Below are 15,475 nucleotides of genomic sequence, written 5' to 3' on the forward strand. Positions count from 1 at the left end.
GAATTCTTGCTTACAACACTCCTGCTAATACATCCTAGAATGATGGTTGGTTGGTTGGTTTTTTTGCAACAGCGTTATGCTGTTGGCTCATATTTAGTTTGTGGTCCACTATGACCCCCCAGATCCCTTTCCGCAGTACTCCTTCCTAGGCAGTCATTTCCCATTTTGTATGTGTGCAACTGATTAAGTGGAGTACTTTGCATATGTCCTTATTGAATTTCATCCTATTCAGACCATTTCTCCAGTTTGTCCAGATCATTTTGAATTTTAATCCTATCCTCCAAAGCACTTGCAACCCCTCACAGCTTGATATTGTCCACAAACTTGGTAAGTGTACACTCTTTGCCAGGGGTGGGCAAACTTTTTGGCCTGAGGGCCACATCTGGGTATGGAAATTGTAGGGCAGGCATGAATACCTGGTGGGGGAGGGGGACTCTATGGGGTGTAGCATGGGGGGGGTTAAGGAATGTTAGGGAGGTGGGGGACACATGGGGTGTGGGCCTCTAGGGGCAGTACCAGGGACTCCAAGGGGGCCATACCACTGGCTGGTTTCGAGGCTCTTGAGAGTAGAGCCGTAGGAGACACTGAGGGGATGGGGCGTGCTGCCGCATGGTGGGGGGAGCTACTGCTTGGGGTGGGGTTCTGACTCCAGAAACAGCATGGTTAAGTCGCACGTGCAGTGTGTGTGGTTCTGCATGCCAGAAGATAGTGCTCACAAACGGAATTGAGAGGTGGGGGTGGGGGAGTGCCAGGCAGCTAGAGCAGGGCAAGTGCCTGACCCTGCTCCCCAGCAGGGTCACCAAGGGTGGTTTGCCTGGGTCTCAGCAAGTCTGAAGCCCAAGCCCCACAACCCAGACCTAACGTTACATGCCCTCCCGCCTGTGGCTTGGTCTTTGGTCCTCCTCCTGGGGTCGTGTAGTAATTTTTGTTAGGAGGCCCCGAGGCAATAAAGTTTGAGAACTACTGACCTAGTGCATAGGGTCACCCACAAGCCTCTTCCATTCTGAACTTGAGAAATAAGACCCTAAAAACATGGATATTCAAGCATGTGCTTTAAAAGTTTCTGAGCCTATGCAGACAGACAGCAGAATCAAGGACCTGATTATTTAAAGCAGAGTCCATTTGTTTGAATCAGTGTAATAGCTCCCAGTACCATCAAAATTACTTTGTAAAGTCCCCTTTTGTTAAGGGGAAGGGATCAGCTCACCAGTAAAGCACCAGTATACTTAAACTATATAAGTGAAAACATAGTGGTAGAATAAGATGGTTTAACATGTACAGAAAAAAAATTGTAAGGTAAAGCTGTTATCATTGTACCTATTGGCAGCTACAGAACATCTTTAGACAAAGCTTTAGGACCCCACCTCAATCTTTCCTTTTAAAGGTGGCAGTGTAGCTGGGGTGTGCAACATCAACATACCACCACTCCTATGCTAGCAGAATTCACTGATAATGTAATTTAATGGTATCAGTTAAGGAGGAACTATTTCACTCAAAGTGATTGAAGAAAATTGTTAATGTTCATTAACAAGCAAGTGTATTCACAACTTTAAGGCTATGTCTTCACCACAAAAAGGTTTTTATCGTCTTTAAAAAAAACAATTCTTTCAGCAGCAAAGAAGGCCTTTGGAAACAAAACATTTACCAACCTCCATTCAGGGATTTTACTTTGCTAAAGTTGTTAACTTATAACTAGAAACAGAACAGGGAAGCCAGTTTCAAGCAAGCAATGATGTAAAATGTAATCAACTCACATGAGAAAAATCTGAATCCCAGTCCTTCCACTTACTAGCATCTCAGAAGTATCCAGAAGCACTATTTAGAATCAGGGCCCCATTATTATGATGCATTTAGATTAGGGCAGTCCTACCCCAAAAAGAGCTTACAAGTAAAGAAAGTTTAAAGTGTTAAATTATAAATACCTAAGTGTGTCCATTTATTGCTTTATGATCTTAAAGTATTTAGAAGATGCTCCAAGGCAGTAACAGCAGAAAACAATAATGTACATCATTTTATTACAAAATTGTTAAAAAAGTAATACAATGCAATATTCTACAAAATATAAGATCAGCTATTTTGCTACTTCCTATGTTTTACTCTGCTAAAAACATCAGACTATCAGTCACTGAATTTTAAAGAAACCATTAAATATGCAGAAACATTCCACAACATCCGTTTTTTGTTTTTAAGAACCTAACTGTAGCGGCCCTCAGCTACTACTTACATTAAAAAATATAGGTCTCCCTACAAAGAATCACATTACCTATACACAATTCTGTACAATTTTTTTTTATACTGAAGCTAACAATGAGCTGCACTTGAGTTCACATTCTTAGCAAAATATTGGACTTCGAGCACAAATCTTTACAGCAGGACATCCATTTACTCTTCATCTTCATCCTCCTCCTCTTCGTCTTCCTCCTCCTCTTCATCCTCCTCATCTTCATCCTCTTCAGGTTCTGCCTTCTTCTTAGATCCTGTGGGCCTACCAGGACCTTTCTTTCCTGCATCACTCTTGCCCTTGGCACGGTATGCTGCAACATCCTGAAAGAGTGATGCCATTAAGTTTCAAGGAATGAATTACGTCCCTGTAAATCCCGAGACTAACGTTAATTTAACGTTTGTGTTATACTGAACTGTACAATATATGAATTAGATGCTTTAAGAGCAAGGGTCTCAAACTGGCAATTAAGACCCTCCCCCCCAAAGAAATCCCCAGATCAGATTTCAGGGGCTTATAGCCTTCCTGCTTTTTCTGTCTATTTTAAGATGCAATTTTGGTAAAGAGCAGACTGAGAACCCCTGCAATATCCAGTCTGAATATTTTTACATTTTTGTGTTTCCCTAAACAGTAAGGCCTTATCTAAACCATTTCTAGAGAAACTGAATGTTCCTCCGTTTTCTGTCACAGTGTGTTGTCTATTCAGGATTGTGAGCTAGCGATGCTTTTTTCCCCTTCTGTCAAGCATAAAGCATGCCAGCAGTATTTCATTTATAACTGCTCGAACTCTGAACCACATATACTTTCTTGGATGTTTTCATTGTACCTTTTCATATTTCTCCTTTAGTTTTGCTGCCTTCTGTTCAAATGGTTGTTTATCTTTGGCTGACTGCTCAGACCACATTTCACCTAGTTTTTTTGCAGTATCCCCAATAGACAAGCCAGGATGGTCACTTTTGATCTTTGGACGATGTTCAGAACAAAAGAGAAAGAACGCAGATCTGATCAGGGAGAAAGAAAGAAAGAAAAAGGTGTCACACTGACCAAAACTGAAAAAACACTTTTCATTTCCGGATGAAGACACTTACGGGGGCCTTTTAGGAGCATTGGGATCCTTTTTCTTTCCCTTCTTCTCGCCTTTAGGAGGAATATAATTTTTCATCTCTCTGTCATAACGAGCTTTATCTCCTTTCGCCAGATCTTCAAACTTTGATTTTTCTTTTGCAGACATTGTCTGCAGACACATTGCAAAAAGAGGCGTTAGATCAGCTAAAAGGCCTGGTGACTCATTAACAGCTAACAGCAGCTGCACCCGAGGATCCTTTTCTTTCCCATAAACCCATGAAACAGGCTGACGAGGCGGTGGGGGAGGGGAGTCACGATTCCCAGACACGAGACCCCGCACCGTTCTCCACTGAGCTAGCAGGGAAGCCCCGCCCGCCCCGAGGTGCGGCCTGGCCGGTGGGCGGGCGCGGGCGCGGGCCCGGGCCCTCTCTCACCTTCCATCTCTCCGAGCACTTCCGGGAAAACTCGGCGAAGTTGACCGAGGAGTCCGGGTGCTTCTTCTTGTGCTCCTCGCGGCAGGTCTGCACGAAGTACGCGTACGAGGACATCTTGCCCCGCGGCTTGTTGGGGTCGCCTTTGCCCATGGCGGAAGCGGTCACGGGGCCCTTGGGGAGGAGACGCGGAGTGAGGGGAAAGGGACGGCGGCGCTTGCCGGGCGGGGCTGCGGCTGAGGCCACTCCCGCCGATCCCCTAGCGGCGGCTTCCCGCCTCACCATCCCCCGGGCCCGGCCCCTCCCTCTCCCGAGGAGCCAAGCGGCCTCCGGCTCTGAGTAAACTTCCACGGGGCGGGGCGGCCTCCCCGGGACTAACAGGCGCCTCCACCCCACCCCCACCGGCGGCCCCGCCGAAGCTACAAACCCCACTCCCGAAATGCCACCGCCCCCCCCCCACACCTCGCGCCCCAATCCGCGGGCGCGGCCCTGCCGACCTGGAGAGCCAAGAAGCCCCCCTAAAACCACCGCCCCCCGCGAGGGACCAAGCACCCAGTGCGCCCAGGAGCCGCCGCGCCGCACCCCACGGCTAGTCCCGTCCCGTCCCGACTCCCACTGGCACCGTCACCAGCACGGAGCGGTGCGGACGCTCCTCAGGGCAGGCTGCAGTTGTTGGGGCCTTGCCTGGTGCGGTGAGAGGCGGCGGCTGCGGGGTGTCGGGCTCTGGTGCTGGGATCTGCTCCGTCTGCCCCAGCCAAATGGTTTCTCTCCAACGCACTTACAGCCTCTTGTTTTCCACAGTCCTACCCGGCACAGCAACTTGACCCACAGCACCTTCGGGCCCGCCTACTGCGTCATTCGATTGGCTGACACACCCTTTCGAACCGCACACGGTCACGCCCCTAGGCTTGTGAGTACAATGGATTGGGTCCTAGCTCTCTTTACGTCATCCCAAGAGCAGCGCATAAGTTAGGTCGAGCCTCAGGGGTTCGTTGGCTCCTGTACTCGTTGGAACCGGTTAGGGAGAGGACGAGGGCGGGACTAAGATCGACGGCGCCGATTGGAGGTGAGCAACAGTTTAAAAAACCGCGGGGATGTCCACGATTGGCTGCAATGGAATACCCGAGCTGCGATTGGACAAAGCGGGGTGGAGTAGCGTGGTTTAAAAATACAAAGGGAGGGGGAGGGATATGAAGTGAGAAAAACAAGAGACGCCTGAAAAAGGTGCGGGTGGTGGACAGGATTGGCAGTCTGAAAAGAGAGATGGCTGTGGCTTGAGGAAAGGGAGCAGGCGGGCGGGTTTATTAGTAAACTTCTTATTTACAGCCTACAGGCCGTTAAAAACAACGGGGTTTGTGGACACACACCACGCTCGCATGGGTAACATAGGCCGGCATTAGGGGGCTGCTGTCGGTCGTGAATGTGTGGAACCTGGAGCGGCTCCTGGGGACTATTACTCCCAGCAGGCCTTGCTCCGTCTCTAAGGCGGCAGCTCGGTGCAAGGTGGAGTAAAGCATGCTGGGAGTTGTAGGCCTCTATTGACCGAATTTACTCAGCAGTTCGCTCCTGTGTTGAGGCTTCCGCGTCCCCTAGGAGGGTCGGGGATTTCTTTCCCAACCAAGCGTTGTTGAGGCTGAGAGGCGCAGGGAACAGGCTTGGTTTTTGTAAACTGGAAAGTCCAAGATCTCTGTGCCCTCCCCCCGATATTTTTCTCTGATTGGCTTTGCCGCCCCCCGCCCCGTGTTGAAGGAAAAGGGCTTTTCCCAGTGCCTGGCTACTGCTTTCCCGGCTCCCTTCTCCCCCCAGCGTTTCACACTACGCAGGGGATCGATGGGGACAGATTTCAATGGCGGGTGTGTTTGGCCCTCCCTCGAGGGAGGGGAGATTTGAAGAGTGGCCGAGGGTTGGTGTGAGGCGGGGGGTATAGCTGGACGGGAGGATTGGGGATGCAGGAAGAGCAGGCTCAAGGGCTTGGGCGGGAGCGAGGAGCTGCAAGGCTGCTTGTCAAGCTTAGGCACTTTGATTCGGGGTAAACTGCGGAGAACTGTGGAAACGGCTCATTGGAATGCACGCAGCAGACATCCCCACCCCACCCCCAGAGCGAGAGTGACTGTAAACACTGCCTTAAACAGCCGCTCCAAGAGCCCTCCTGCCTGCCCTCCTCCCCAGAGCATGTGTGTGAGAGCTGGCAGCAGCAGGGCCAGAGGTGGGTTATGTTTTGCTGATCCAACGAACAACGTGTGGCAAATAGCAAAACCATGTTTTAACTTTCACTTCTACGCCGCCTCCTCAAACCATCACAACAAGTCCCCTTTCACTATCTTCATTGTTAAATGAAGCTGAAAGCGGGACGCGCTTAGCTTTGTTCTGTAGCACGGGTTAGCGTTTACAGCTCAGAGGGAGGGTGCAGTTCATGCTTTGGAGCAGGAGGAAGGTTAACGGCTATTGTTGGGTGGTGGGGATGTCTGATAACCGCACCTTCTTCCTGCTCCTACTTTCAAGGTAGTTGATTGGGGTTATAACGCCCAGGAGCTCTGGATCAGTAATTATGGCTTCCCAGGCTTTCTGAATTGTATAGGTCTGGTCCATACAGTGAGTCCCCCTCATCAGCTAGTCCTTAAAGGTAGCATGGGTGGTGATTGTGTGTGCTGTTTTCAAGCTTTGCTTTATGAAGTGTTTCCTTCTTAGTGCGCTTTCCCAGCTCTTCTCCTGTGACAGCTGAACTTCTTCCTGTCGAAACAGAGCCTAGAACTTGTGTAGCTAGGAAGTTTTGACCTGCCTAGTTCCTCTCATTTGGAGCAAGCCTCTTTTCTTGGTAAGTGAGACAGTTTTTACAAACCCTTCCTTTAGGAATGTAGGACACTTTTTTACAATGCATATTTCAATGATGAATTTGCACTCTCACACTTTTTTTTTTTTTTTAATCCTCATATAAACTATCAGTCTTCAGTCTATGATTGAAGAGGCTGGGAGGTTTCCCCTTTCATCTCTTGTACAAGGATAAAAGGAGCCAGTTTCAACAAAGAGTGGTCATCTGTTTTTTATGTTGTAGTTTTCCTGAAGAGAGAGCTGTAGTTGAAAGCCTAGAGACCGTATTCAGTAACAGTAAATCTGTCCTGTCTACAAACTGTTAACTTTTACAGTTAGTACTTATCAAAGCAACATGTTACACTGGGGAGTGAATTTGGCCCTCAGAGTTTAGGTGCTAAAACTTGTACATGCTTTTATTTCTTTCTGTTCTCCTCTTCCTACTCTAGATCTATTTTTCTTTTGATATTATCTTAGTCTGTTTTGTTGTCACTAAGGCCTGGTCTACAATACAAAGTACAGTTGATGTAAGCTGCCTTGCATCAACCTAGGTGTGGGGGTGTGTGTGTGTACACTTAGACCTGGTACACCCTAAAGAGTTATGTCGATGTAAAGCAACTTACAATACAATATTTTCTCCTGCTGATGTAGCTAGGTCAACATAATGGCATTGCAGACACTGTATTGCTTATGTTAATTTAACTGGCCTCCAGGAGCTGTCCCACAATTCCCATTATGACCACTCAGATCACCATTTTGAACTCTGCTGCCCAAAGCAGTTATTCTGGTGCAGAACTGCTGATATGCTGCTTTTACAAGGAGCTGCATGCTATCCTCTGCAAATTTACTTCTTGCTATGATCTCAGAATGATATGCTCTCCCTTTTCCCCTGTGCTTTGCATTTTGCAACCCCTTCCCAAGACACCCACAGTGGGATAGCTACCCATGGTGCACTGCTCTCTGTTAATATAAGCTGCTAATATGGACACACTCTGCTGATGCAAGGAGCATAGTGTGGACGTGGACAATCAACTTAGTTACTGTGGTGGCAGTATGACGACTTAAGTTGACTTAATTTTGTAGTGTAGAGATGTTCATAGATTTGTCTCCCACCAATGTAAGTGCCTTGTTATGGCAATGCAGTAACACCATGGTTGATGTACTGAGGTCAACACAGTGCATGTGTAGACACTACATTACCTATGCTACCCTAACAGTTCTCAAGCAGCTTTCCCACAATGCCCAGCGCTGACCGCTATGGGCTCAAGGACACCAGAACATCACACTCCACCACTTATAAAACTGAATTTTTGAAATTCCTTTTCTTCATTGCCCAGCTTGGAGAACTGTGTGTGTACACCATTGTTATATGTAAATACCCAGCTGACCATGCTGGCTATATGCTCCAGATGCTCTGGTCTGGAGTAAACAGGAGATATTGGATCTCCTGGGCCTATGGGGAGAAGAGGCTGTGAAGGCACAGCTATGGACCAGCCATAGAAATGTCGACATTTCCTGCATTCCCTGTATAATCTGCTTGTAGAAGGGGTAGCGGTAGCAGTGCCGCATGAAAGCAAAGGAACTATAGCAGGCATACCAAAAGGCCAGGGAGGCCAACAGTCGATCTAGTGCTAAGCTGCAGACCTGCCGCTTTTAAAAAGAGCTGCATGCCATACTTTCTGGAGACCCACTGCCACCCTACAGATCTCCATGAATACCTCTGAGGCGCTCGAGAGACAGAACCCTGCTGTAAAGAGCGATGATGAGGAAGATGCGAAATGCCTCTGGGGGTCCACCTGTGTTGCAATCCAGGACCTGTTTGAGACTCCACTGCCGTCCAGTCAGTCCTGGCAGTTGAGAAAGGGCAAGCCTGATGCAGGGGAAGAAACCCTGGGTCAAGCACATACATGTGTCCCCCAGTACAGTGATGTACTGATGGCACTCACAACTTAGCAGGACACAGCTATCGACTTTTCATTAATTTACTTGTACAAGAAGAGGTAGCGGTACACCAAAACTCAACGTAGTATTCCAGAAGTGGTCTCACCAGTGTCAAATACAGGAGTAATATAACTGTTCATTCCCCTGTAGTTAGCTGGGGACCATGTGGAGCAGTTTACGTATACAAGGATGGCCCTTGAATCCTCCTGAGAGATCTTGATAAAACTTCCATGAAGGTACTCTGCAATCCTCTCCCAAAGGTTTCTAGGGATGGCAGCCCTATTTCTTCCTCTGCGGCAGGATACTTTTGCATGCAATTTGGCAATAATTTTGACAGTCGCCATTGCAGTAAACAGGCTAGCAGCATATGGGCCATGGTGGCTCTGGGATGGCAGTAGTAGCTGTGCTCTCTCTGCCTTTGTCACCCTCAGGAGGGAGATACCAGCTAAAATCACCGGCTGTGGATAGTGCTGTATGCTCATAGTTTCATGCAAATGAGCAATTCCCTTGCCTGTGGCAGGACATATTTACCATGGATGGTGCTGTGCACAATCACTCCAAAGCACAAGTGTCAATAAGCATGTCTTGTTTAAAACTTATGGGGAGCAAGGGAAGGGAATTCTGACACTTAACCTTCACTTCCTGTTGTGGCCATACTGATAAGCAGAATTTGGCTTATAAGAGTTGGCTCCCTATATCAGTGTTTCTCAACTGGCAGATTGTTGACCCCAAGGGAGGTTGCAAAAGGCAATCAAGGTGGTCATGAGGTGTTGAAAAATTCATTACAATGTAAAGCAAAGAAATAGTCCCTCCCCCACACCCTGCCCACCCTTACCCTTCAAGGTCAAATATTCTTTGTTGTCTTCTCGAAACACACACACAAATACTTTATGTAGGCTTATCATTGTTAGCGTTGATACTTTTGTTTTACTTTTAATTTTATAGTAAATGTAAGGCAAGGCATGAAAATTTTTGACTTTGAATAAGGGATTGTGAACCTGGAAAGGTTCACTATCATAGTTACAATTTCAACCAGGGTTCATTACATGCTTTTTTTTTTTTTTTTACCCCTGCTCTAATAAAGAACAGAAAAAAACTTTAATCTTTTTATTATTATTACTGTTGGGATGGAGTAGAATTTTGTTTTGCATAAGCGTCAAGTAATTTCATTAGGTGGTTTAGAAATTACAGTTGGTTACAAATTTGCCTCTTTGCAATTCAGAACAATATTTTTCCAGTCCCTTCTAACTTCAAAATAGAAAAGTTTACACACTTAAATTTCTTTGTGGATGGCTATATTATATTCTTGTGCATCAGACAGCATACAAACCCAAACGTTTATAGTCACTAACGTCCACTATATCCTTCAACATAACATGGAAACCAGTACTGAAAACTTTCTGTGCCTGACTAGTGATGCTGAAAACTTTCCATGGCAGTGTGGATGCTAAACATTTTCAATATGAGCATTCTTGTGTGGAAAATGTTCTGCTTCAAAACTGTAGTGTGTAAATCTTTCCTTGCCAGCATGCTAGGACAAAGGAAACATTTTCTGAGTGTGTTTGACTCCTACAAAATTGGACTTTACCAAACATTCCACTAAACTGTCACTATCTTCCCTTTCCTCTATGCAGCCACTCCTCTCTCCAGAGGAAACCACAAAAAAGAAATTTTGTGTTCTGATCCATATTCCCTCCCAGGGATCCAGTCCTTGCTTTTCCTAAAGCTAAATTATAGAACTTAGAAGCTCCATAGTGCTCTTCTCCTATGCAGTCCTTCTAGCATCAGTGTCTGTCAGTCCATGCTCAGCTTGCAAGCAACACATGGACTACATCAGTTGAGGGTATGTAGACCCCAGAACTTCACACTTACTTTTTATTGTAGAGCATAGGAGGATCAGGCACAATTAAGCTCATGAAGTTATTGTTTAAATTGTATGGCTCCCTAGTTCCATGCCTCTCCCCCAGTCCCTAATCCACACCACAATGAAACGTTTTCTTTTTTCTTTTTTTTTGGCTAATTTTGATTTATCTTCATAAAATATAAATTAAGAAAAAAAAAACTGTGGCGTACAGGGAATATTGAGGAGAGGGGAGGGCATAGAACAAGGGAACCTACCTGAGCTGCAGAGCTGGAGAACTGGTATAAAGAAAAGTGCACAGTGGGCCAGAAAACAATGGTTCTAGATTGAAGTTATATATAATCTGTTTTCCAAGATTACTTTTCAAGCCCTATTGTCCATATGAGTTCATCTAATCAATTTCCCAATTCCCCCTCCCTCATTCCATGGCAAAACATTGCTCTTGATCAGTACTGATACTGTTTTAAAAGTGGGGAAAAACAGGGAAATTCATACAAAAAATCCTGGTAACATAGATTTAAGATTGCTCTAGTGAATTTTCTTATAAGCATAATCACTAAAAAATGACAAAATCACCAGTTAAGGCCACAATAGAATCCAGACCAACCTCAGCTCACATCAATAATCATACAAACATCCTAAATACTCATGCCTGACCTTAACTCTGACCTCAAAATTATTTATGTACAAATATCACAGTATAGGGTGAAATGCTGGCCCTGTTAAAGTCAATGGGAGTTTTGGCATTTACTTCAATGGGGCCAGCATATTACACATAGACTTTACAATTATATGTTTACTTCTGGGGAATTTTTCTTAATGTAGCTGTAGTTGGAGTTAAGGTTATGCATTTGATTGTGATTGTGATTAATTCAATGTGTATTCCAGTTCAGTGGTTGGTTATATGTTACAGTTGAAAAATGTTGCCTTAATTTTTGTTGATTGCATTGAAAGGAAATGCACTTGAGCAACTTTAACTCTAACAACAATTTTTGTGTAGTAGAAGATTAAAACGCAAAATATGGAAGGCATTGAAAGATGTCTCTCACTATTTCAGAGATCACCTGTAGCAGGGTGCTGCTGCAAACACACCTAATCAGCCCATACCATGCCAGCCTCAATCAAGGGAGATAGACTGGGGCTGGTTGAAAAGCCATATGTCTGCCTGGTGATTGCCAACACCTGCCAGCCTGATAGGCAGAAGCTACAAAGGCTGGGAAGGAGGCAGAGTGAGAGAAAGAGAAATATAATCAGTCAGTCAGGGAGGAAGAAGCCCTCTAGCTGGTTACTGACCCAGCCTGTGGTAGGTGAGAAACCTGTAAGGATTGTATATAGTTGGATAGTGGTGGTGGGAAAATGCTTAAAGAATAATGGACACAGGTGTTGCACAGAGCTGAAATCTCCCTGGATTTATTTGGGAGGGCAACTGGGCTCTGAATAAGAGGGGCTGGCTGTGCACCCTGTGATATCCCCTTATTAGACTATGACTTAAAAATCTTACAACAAAAAGGAAGCAATTATATATAATTTTGACCTATTCCATACCCATATCTATGATATTAATTATGTTTGGGATGTTGTCATTTTTAAAAAACAGAGCTATCTTAACAGTTGATGAACTGAATTTAAAAAAACTGAATAATTTGCTGTACCTTTGAGATTGTAAGTATGTACTTTCTCTGTATCTGAGTTTGATAAAAATTAGGTAATATAGTACAGTTGCTCAAATTTTAAAAACTCCTAATTTTGAAAAAAAATTGTCAAAACTTTTGAAGGAAAGAGGTAAAAAACATTGTGAAAACTATTCCATTTTTGACCCACTCTATATAACAGGAATATCTCTCTATTTTTAATGTATTATTCTGAACAAACAATGTTCTCCCTTACAAAATCTCATGCTTATTGCACATGCTATGCAAAGCCTGCATAACCAGTTAAGCAGCTCTTATTGTTGCTCTATCTTAAAACAGAGGTATACTTGTCCCACTAGGAGTTCTAAAGTTCCGTGAGTTGTTTTGACTTTGCTGTGTACCAAATATCTGAAATAAAGACAACCTACAGTAGACGCTGTTAAGGACAGCTGCAGAGCAGAGTGAAACTGAAGTGGTCATATGATAGGAAATGAATACAACAAATCTATATTTGTTCTAACACAGATAATATTAGGAACACCAGCTGTTCTTGGTCACAATGATTGTTCTACCTATATTTAACTGAACTTTTTCAAATTCCATTCAACAAGAAAATAGCAGTTTTGCTGGTTACACTATTTTTACAATTTTTCTTCTGATTTGTCTCTGTTGGGTCTGATTCTCATTTATTCTAATGAGAATCAGGCTCTTTATTATTATTCTAATACCAAGAGGGAGGCAAGGAGACTCTAGTCACAGTCCCAGCCCTTGTGTAGCTTGAGCACCTGGACAGACTAGTACTAGTGTGCAGTATTGCCAAACCCAAGTGTTCAAAAAATCATACGGCACCACCACTCCAAATCATGATTGGCTTACAAATGATGAAATGTTAAAAAGGGGCAGAGGGAAGATATGGCTCAGGGTGGCTCTGTGGAAACAATTTTGTTCTCTGACGGTTGGCAAATAACCCTTTTGTCTGTGCATTTAAAATATATATAAATTCATGTGTGTATTAACACAATGCATTATATTGGATATATATTAAAACAAAATATCAGAACTATTTAGTATCTATACTCAATCTCTAAAATCCATGGATTTTACTTAATTTTCTACCAATTAATAATATCAAATAATGGTTTCCCAGAAAGACTTCTGGATAAGGATGTGTGTCTTGCATGTACTATTCACTGTGTAAATTTATAGAACTATGAACATGTTGTATAATAATGAGGAAGGTTGTTTTGAAGAGGAATTTAACCTGTAGGGGAACAGATAAGACTTTTAGAGAATGTGAACCTGACTCCCATTTCTCCCTAAAATTGCTAACAGATAATACTAGAAGGGAGGAGAAAAACAAGGATCTATGTGTTTACTTTGTGTAATCACTGTGAGGTGCTCAAATGCCACAGTGATGAATGCAGTGTAAATACATACATACATAGTTCCTTTGCCAGATTTTAAACAGCAAGTAGATCTTTTTAAAAATATGATGATCAAACAGGTCTCATTAACCTATAAGCTAGTCAGACTTATTAAATACATATCTGATTTTTTTTTTCTTTTTCCCATGGAGAACAACATTTAAGAGTGTCTCTCAGGGAAGCTGCAGACCTGTAGTCATCAGAGAATTCCACACTTGCATTGATGGGAAAATAGAGAGCACATCATGCTGGTACCCAACAGGACAAAAGTTTTGTGAATTTCTCTATTTGCCTGTTGGAAACTATGGTCTTAAGTGCCCTCAGCTGAGCCTGGTGCTAGCTGGTTCAGCCCTCAGGTCAGGTAATGAGCCCAGCTCATTGCCTTAAAGGTCAGCCTGCCCAGTAGGCTGCGAGGACTCAATAGGTCTGGATTTAAGTTCAGTATCGGGTAGGTCACCAGCTGCTCAACGCTTATGATTGCAGCTGTAATCTCTCCTGTGCCTTCCTCTTTCTAGCTGTACTCTTATCTTGTTCCTAGCCTTGCTCCTGACATGCTCCTGCCTGGTTCCTGTCCCACTTCAGTCTGCTGTAGCTCTGCTCCCTTGCATGGTTCCTGACTCCAGCTCTGACCCTCAGCTAGTCTCCTAGTTCCTGTTCTCGGCTCTAACCACTAGGCTGGGCTCTGGCTCTAACCACAATGTCAAATGGCACATAGGCAGTATCATGGACCTGCACTTCTTCAAAACATGGTCATTAAGCTAATTTTAACTTTCTCCAATAGAATTTCACTTACTAAAATGCAGGATTTCCTTGATGAAATTTGATCAGCTCACCTATCTCACTTTCAAGCTCTGACCCCATTTTTTAGGCCAAGCTCTTTGCACCTTGCATCGCATACTCTAAAGGCATGCCTATCTCCTTCTCAGAATAGCCAACATCTAGTCAACAAACTATTAAATCATTAAGCCATATTTGCCACTTCACACCTTCTTAATTGAATTCCCTTCTGTATGGCATTCCAAAGTTGCTCATATCTAAACTACAGGCTATTTAGAACACAGTCACACATCAGTGCTCATACTCAAACGCTCTTATGAAACATTTAGCCCTGGTCTACACTAGGACTTTAGGTCGAATTTAGCAGTGTTAAATCGATGTAAACCTTCACCCTTCCACACGATGAAGCCCTTTATTTCGACTTAAAGGGCTCTTAAAATTGATTTCTGTACTCCACCCCTGACAAGTGGATTAGCACTTAAATCGGCCTTGACGGGTCGAATTTGGGGTACTGTGGACACAATTCGACGGTATTGGCCTCCGGGAGCTATCCCAAAGTGCTCCATTGTGACCGCTCTGGACAGCACTCTCAACTCAGATGCACTGGCCAGGTAGACAGGAAAAGGCCCGCGAACTTTTGAATCTCATTTCCTGTTTGGCCAGCGTGGCAAGCTGCATGTGACCATGCAGAGCTCATCAGCAGAGGTGACCATGATGGAGTCCCAGAATTGCAAAAGAGCTCCAGATGGACTGAACGGGAGGTACAGGATCTGATCGCTGTATGGGGAGAGGAATCTGTGCTATCAGAACTCCGTTCCAGTTTTCGAAATGCCAAAACCTTTGTGAAAATCTCCCAGGGCATGAAGGACAGAGGCCATAACAGGGATCCGAAGCAGTGCCACGTGAAACTTAAGGAGCTGAGGCAAGCCTACCAGAAAACCAGAGGGGCGAACAGCCGCTCGGGGTCAGAGCCCCAAACATGCCGCTTCTATGATGAGCTGCATGCCATTTTAGGGGGTTCAGCCACCACTACCCCAGCCGTGTTGTTTGACTCCTTCAATGGAGATGGAGGCAACATGGAAGCAGGTTTTGGGGACAAGGAAGATAATAGCTCACAGCAAGCAAGCGGAGAAACCGGTTTTCCTGACAGCCAGGAACTGTTTCTCACCCTGGACCTGGAGCCAGTACCCCCCGAACCCACCCAAGGCTGCCTCCTGGACCTGGCAGGCGGAGAAGGGACCTCCAGTGAGTGTACCTTTTAAAATACTATACATGGTTTAAAAGCAAGCATGTGAAAGGATTAATTTGCCCTGGCA

At 44.7% G+C, this 15,475-nt stretch overlaps 1 protein-coding gene and 1 long non-coding RNA gene across 2 annotated transcripts; one reads left to right on the top strand and one right to left on the bottom strand.

Moving 5' to 3' along the window:
• Positions 1–1,998: 1,998 nt before the first annotated feature.
• On the bottom strand, positions 1,999–4,548 carry HMGB2 (high mobility group box 2). Its single transcript, XM_084626310.1, has 5 exons — positions 4,402–4,548; positions 3,721–3,891; positions 3,310–3,455; positions 3,048–3,222; positions 1,999–2,544 (listed from the first exon to the last, which is right to left on the bottom strand). Exons 2-5 carry the CDS (start codon positions 3,868–3,870, stop codon positions 2,383–2,385), a joined length of 633 nt encoding a protein of 210 aa, XP_084482436.1. The 5' UTR covers positions 3,871–3,891; positions 4,402–4,548; the 3' UTR covers positions 1,999–2,382.
• Positions 4,549–4,645: 97 nt separating this feature from the next.
• On the top strand, positions 4,646–13,937 carry LOC311519629. The gene is made up of 3 exons (XR_014711330.1): positions 4,646–4,783; positions 6,406–6,532; positions 13,921–13,937. It is a non-coding gene; the product is annotated as an uncharacterized lncRNA (long non-coding RNA).
• The last annotated feature ends 1,538 nt before the right edge of the window (positions 13,938–15,475 follow it).

This window comes from Lepidochelys olivacea (assembly GCF_965140295.1).
Source record: "Lepidochelys olivacea isolate rLepOli2 genome assembly, chromosome: 4".
Lineage (NCBI taxonomy): Eukaryota > Metazoa > Chordata > Testudines > Cheloniidae > Lepidochelys > Lepidochelys olivacea.